At 38.8% G+C, this 5411-nt stretch overlaps 2 protein-coding genes and 1 pseudogene across 3 annotated transcripts in view; 1 reads left to right on the forward strand and 2 right to left on the reverse strand.

Moving 5' to 3' along the window:
• Positions 1–1379, reverse strand: part of LOC104749506 (SWI/SNF complex subunit SWI3B-like) — a 7934-nt gene extending 6555 nt beyond the window's left edge. For both annotated transcript variants that reach the window (XM_010471149.2, XM_010471150.2), the window contains exon 1: positions 1334–1379. The gene's annotated coding sequence lies outside the window, so the exon portion shown is untranslated. The remainder of the gene's footprint in view (positions 1–1333) is intronic.
• Positions 867–2953, reverse strand: LOC104749505 (annotated as a pseudogene).
• On the forward strand, positions 4555–5403 carry LOC104753279. Its single transcript, XM_019237952.1, has 3 exons — positions 4555–4983; positions 5088–5162; positions 5268–5403. The coding sequence occupies exons 1-3, from the start codon at positions 4819–4821 to the stop codon at positions 5319–5321; spliced, it is 294 nt and encodes a 97-aa protein (XP_019093497.1). The 5' UTR covers positions 4555–4818; the 3' UTR covers positions 5322–5403.

A 5411-nucleotide genomic window follows, 5' to 3' on the forward strand; every position in this document is an offset into this window, starting at 1 on the left:
CAGTTGTGGGAGGCTCAGAAGAAGCATCTCCGGCGGACTTTTCGTCCCACTTGAGAGGCTTAGCAGAGGAGGAGCTAGAATGATTGATAAGTCCCCAATACTCAAGAAAATCAAAAACGCGACGAATAGAGACAACATCACTGACTAGGGTTCTCCTAACGTCAGTGAAACTAATCTTCCGAGGATGGTCGTCTCTGTACTGCTTAATGATTGAGTTCCTCAAGTATATGTAAAACTTAGGGTTTTTGGAAGAAGATTTCGAATTGAAGAACTCCGGTAGTGACCGGACCTCGCAATCGTCGATGTCAGTCCACGAGAACCAACCTAATTGGTCAAATCAATGGCACGAGTTCAAAATCCATAAGAAAACAGTAAGAATACAAGAAACTAAATCCAAGGTTCCTCGGCGTTTGCAGACTTACGAGAGTAGCTAGGTACGTAGACTGTATCGACATCGGAAGAAGAAGACGGCGGTTGAGTCGATTGCGAAGCTGCGGTGACACCAGACGTAGTTTCGGAGAGAGAGGGAGTAATCGGGAGAATTTCCCCAGATCCGCCGGAATCGGGAGCTTTCGCGGCCATGACTCAGTTCAACTAACGCTACTTCGCCGGAGTTATGACAGAGAAGAAAAAATCTAGTTTACCCGAGCGGCGCAAAACGAGTCTGGGTCCGGTTCTGATCCAGGTCCGACTCCGGTCCAAGTACAGTACAACTTTATATATAGACCGATTATAATATCTTGGTTTATTTCCCCGTTTGATAGTATACCGGACCGGTTTAATTAACTGGTTGAGTTATGAACTAATTTCTTCATTGAACCGGACTAAGATCTCGGGCATTCAAAAACAATTCATAAACAGAGAAAAGTAGAAACTTCAATGTTTGATACTGAAAGTCTGAAACTATAAAGTAACACCATTTTGTAGATAAGTACACAAAAAGCCAAATATGTGCACAACTCTTTATTATTGAGTAAAAGATGAAAGAGAGAGGTGTTATGTGCATTGCAGATGAGAACACTTTAACATATAGAGCCAAGAACATGACCACCACACTTTTTTTTGTTCTTCTTTCCAAGTTTTTTAGTCGACAAGCTTAGCTTTCCGGTAGCTCTCTACCGAATCCGCAAGTGTTTCCTCCAAAGGACGGTAAGTCCAACCCAACTTCTGCAATTTCTCTGAACTCAACTTCACCCTTTCTTCCGCTTCGATGTAACTGACATTGGATAAGTAGAGTTTGGACAAAGTTAAGGTCTTAAAGATACTTCACACACTGATGTAAAGGTAAGTGACATTGTTTATTAATGAAAGTAACCAAAACAGTTTATTAAACCTTAATGGTTTCTACTCAAATCGAGCAGATAGATGTGCTATTGTTTGCTTACCTCTTTGGGTAGTTGTAATTTGGATAAAGACTCTTCAGCTTCTCAACAACTTCTTGTTCTTTAACCTAGTAGGATGAGCAAATGTATCTGCCTTCAGCTTCTGCTTTCTCATAAATCAAGAGTAAAGCTTGAGCCACATCACGCACATCTACCAAATGTCGTTCTTGGTTATCACGTGATTCAAAACCCTCTGCAACACAGTCAAGTAAAAAAAATCAAGACCAAGTTATATAACAAGTTGCTTCTAACAATCCCAGATGTGATGAGGCTTGTCCATACCTTTAATAAGCTTGAGAAGAACCAGGCTACTAGCATTTACTGTATGCTGCTGCAGTATAGGTCCCAAGACAAGGGTAGGGCAAATACTGACAAGATCAAGTCCGGTTTGTTTTGCAAATGCAAAAGCTTCACTTTCTGCTCGTGTCTTTGACAGACAATACCAATTCTGCAGAGAGACTAAAGTCAGATTTGAGAAAGAAAAAAATATGTGTAATTCAACAAGTGAGATCAGGGATTCAATATGCATTAACCTCAGTTTTCTTGCAAAAATCCTGGTCAGACCAACAGGTCTCGTCTAACACTTGATTCTTTGACCACAATGGGTTCATGAAAAGTGCAGCTACAGAGGACACATACACAACACGCTTAACATTTGCTTCAATGCATGCCTTAAGCACATTCAGCGTGCCATCCACAGCTGGTGCGATCAATTCTAGCTGCAAAAACACAGTGGAAGCAGAGTGAGTGAGACAATGTAACAACATATAGCCAGCTAAATAGATAGTAGGAATGAAATCCTGACCTCAGGATTTGGGACTGAAGATGATGGAACTGGACATGCAACATGGAAGACACCACTGCAGCCTGCAATAGCAGATTTAAGAGACCCGTAGTCCAGCAAATCAGCCTTGAAGAGCTTGAGTTTGTCACTAGCTTTATCGAGTTTCTTCAAATGAGCATACTTCTCATTATCTACAACAAGAACCATGTAAAACTCTTCATCAGAACAACAAACAAACTCAAAGGCTAAACCTTTATGTCCGCAGACAGAAGAGAAACTAGCAAATCTAAACTAAACCCTAAGAAAGTAGATGAAATTTGCAATTTTGACCAGACTTTATACTTCCACGAACACACAGGTGAGGTGAGTTACAAATATTGGTGGATAAATAGTCCGATCAACTAGAGATGGGTGAGGAAAAAGGTGGAAACTTTTTAAAAGAGGGATAGAGGAAAAGGGTCGGAGGGGTAGAGAGTACCAGGGTCTCTGACAGTGCCATGGACGAAGTAATCCCTAGAGAGGAGAAGATCGACGACCCAAGAACCAAGAAAACCTCCGGCACCGGTTACACAAACCTTCCCTTTATGCACAGCAGCCATCTTCGATCTCTCGATACTACCCGAGAGAAGAGCAGAGTCTTATTTAAAATCGGCCGACGGAGATGGTTTTCGATTTTTCTTCTTCTTTCTTGTCCAAATGCCAGGTGGACTGTTTGACCATCTGCCTCCACACACACACCGACCCCAGATCCGAGTATCTGTAGGTTTGTTGAACCTGCAAACTCATCCACTTCGTTAGTCCAAATGCCAGGTGGACTGTTTTAATATGTTTCCTCATCCACTTCGTTAGTCTTTCTTATGTATATTTTTTGCTCAACTTTGCTTGTCGTCCATTTAAAACCTTCACATGTATGTTTTCTGTTGTATAAAGTACAAAATAAAAAATTTCTCTGGTAATACAATGAAAACACTATGCAATCCAATGCCAAAAGCAAAGTGTAAAATGACAAATAAAAAATTGTGCAACCTATATATATTTTTAATGGTTAGAATTGATGTTTGCAACAACCAAAATTAAATTTTAATTACTTTCTTTAATGCTTTTCCAACCAATACGTCCAAATGTCTTGTTAGTGATTATTCGAGCGGTTAAACGACCTTCATAAGTGAAACCAATCAAAATTTATTTATTAACGACAACAACAAAATTTTAGGGTCGGACTGGTTCTCCCGCTACCTCCCGCAAACGTAGCGTTTGCGGGTGATAACGGTTGCTAGCAGAGCCGGCTCTACAATTTTAAAGACCATAATCGAAGGAAAAAAAAGGCTGTTTTGTTTTGACCAAAAAAAAAAAATTGTTACCATCAAGCGACTAATACCACTACACTACATACACTTGAAAACAAGGCCGAAATTTAATTCTTAAAAAAAGGCCACAATCACCTGCTTCATCAGCTTGGTCTTAGGGCCGGCTCTGGTTGCTAGCGATTGGTACAAATCACACAAACCGCTTTCAATCGCTCGCTTGAAACCAATGAATTCCAAAAACTGCTTTCTGCAAGCGTTTGCGGTTGCGGTTAGATTTTTTTTTTTTTTAAACTTACAACAAATCAATGATACTGAACTATTTTTATATATATCTTCTACCTAACAATTTTATCCATTAAGGATAGGAGAAATGAAGTATGAATATGATTGAAGAGATTAGAAAGTAAATAATTATACAAGAAAATAAGATTCCAATTAACAATAACCCGAAAAACTTGATGAAAATTTAATGACACATCGCTCATAAGTTCAAAAAAATCGAAATAAATATAACATTTCATCAGAAATTTTTAAAAAAATAAGATTATTTATTGATACGCCCAAAATTCGAGGATCACTCAGCTGGACTAAAAAGGATAGAAACTCGCCAAAGTGCAAGGTGCAACAAGGGAGATTTGATTGATTGAGGGGTCGCACAGCAGTTGCAGAAGGCTGCTGATATTCCCAACTCTAATCACTGCTATATATGACACACTAGTCCAGCAAAAGGAGGCTGTTGCTTGGATATTACACACCAAGAAACAAAGAAATGTTCTAGACAAAGAACAAAGAGATAGACTCTTAAAATGAAAAGGAAAATTGGTTGATTATTCTCAAATGAGATTACATGAGTTTATATAGAGATAGAAAATTTGGTCACAAAACCAAGTTTATATAATACTTTTATAAGTTTTACAATTTTATTTTAATTTTATATTGTAATTTATATTATTTATACCACACACAATAATATGTTAAGATTAGAGCTACTCAGCTACATTATCCAAAATCCATGGGCTGACTGGCGGTAACAGTTATTTTTTCCGGCCCACAATATATATTAGATCTCGGCTACGTGGAGAAATTACAACCGCATGATGTTAATCACAAACGGAGTTAAACCGTATCGGCGACCGGTTTAGTGTTTGGCAGTGTTCACCAAGCAAATGCGAATCAAAATCAAATCGCCTGCTTTTACTTTCTTCAATTCCCATATCGAAGAAGAATCATCAAAGTCAAGCAAATCAATCCCTCGGAGAAGAGATCCAACAAAGTCCTTAGAGAAGAACACCTAGACCACCAGTCGTATTTGGGGAGCACATCTTCATCAATCAAATCAAATCAAATGGCTAGCAGCTGGAGAAGATCAATTGGGAACGTGAGGTCTTTCATCGGTAATTCCATGGGTGGTCTTAGAGGTGGTCAGAGTGCCGCTTCTTGGGTCGTCGCCGGTACTATTGCCTATTTTCTCTGGATTAAGCCAGCTCAAGATCTTAAAAAAGAACAAGAGGTACCCACAATCTTTTGTTAATTTCAACAATCTTATATAGTTTATGGGAATCAGTCTCTTATTTTTTTCATTTTTCTGGGTTGTCTCTCTTGTTTTAAAACTAGGCTAGAGCAGCTCTTGCAGCAATGGCTGATTCAAATCAATACGTTGAGAAAAGGAAACCAATTGCTGATCCTCAGGTATATATATATTTCGAACGTTCTTCATTTTTGCGATTGATTTTTTTTTTTTTTTGTTAGGATGTTGTTTCAAATATCAATGGTTTTATTAAATGTTATTTGTAGGTTACTGGTTTGATATATGGAAACAAGAACAGATCTGATAAGCCACAAGATTGAGTTTTTTTTACTGTAAGTTTGAAGTTGAACATCTGGTGGTTGTAAGTTAGCTTCTACTGTTTTTTGTCAGGTCCCCCCCCCCCCCCCCCC

The sequence above is a fragment of the Camelina sativa genome, chromosome 16 (genome assembly GCF_000633955.1).
Source record: "Camelina sativa cultivar DH55 chromosome 16, Cs, whole genome shotgun sequence".
Lineage (NCBI taxonomy): Eukaryota > Viridiplantae > Streptophyta > Magnoliopsida > Brassicales > Brassicaceae > Camelina > Camelina sativa.

What these genes read in the sequence shown, in the direction of transcription:
- LOC104753279 (XM_019237952.1), top strand. Translation starts at nt 4,819, where the DNA reads ATGGCTAGCAGCTGGAGAAGATCAATTGGGAACGTGAGGTCTTTCATC. An exon ending in ATCTTAAAAAAGAACAAGAG is followed by an intron (nt 4,984 to 5,087) that starts GTACCCACAATC and finishes TTTTAAAACTAG; the next exon opens with GCTAGAGCAGCTCTTGCAGC. An exon ending in AACCAATTGCTGATCCTCAG is followed by an intron (nt 5,163 to 5,267) that starts GTATATATATAT and finishes TGTTATTTGTAG; the next exon opens with GTTACTGGTTTGATATATGG.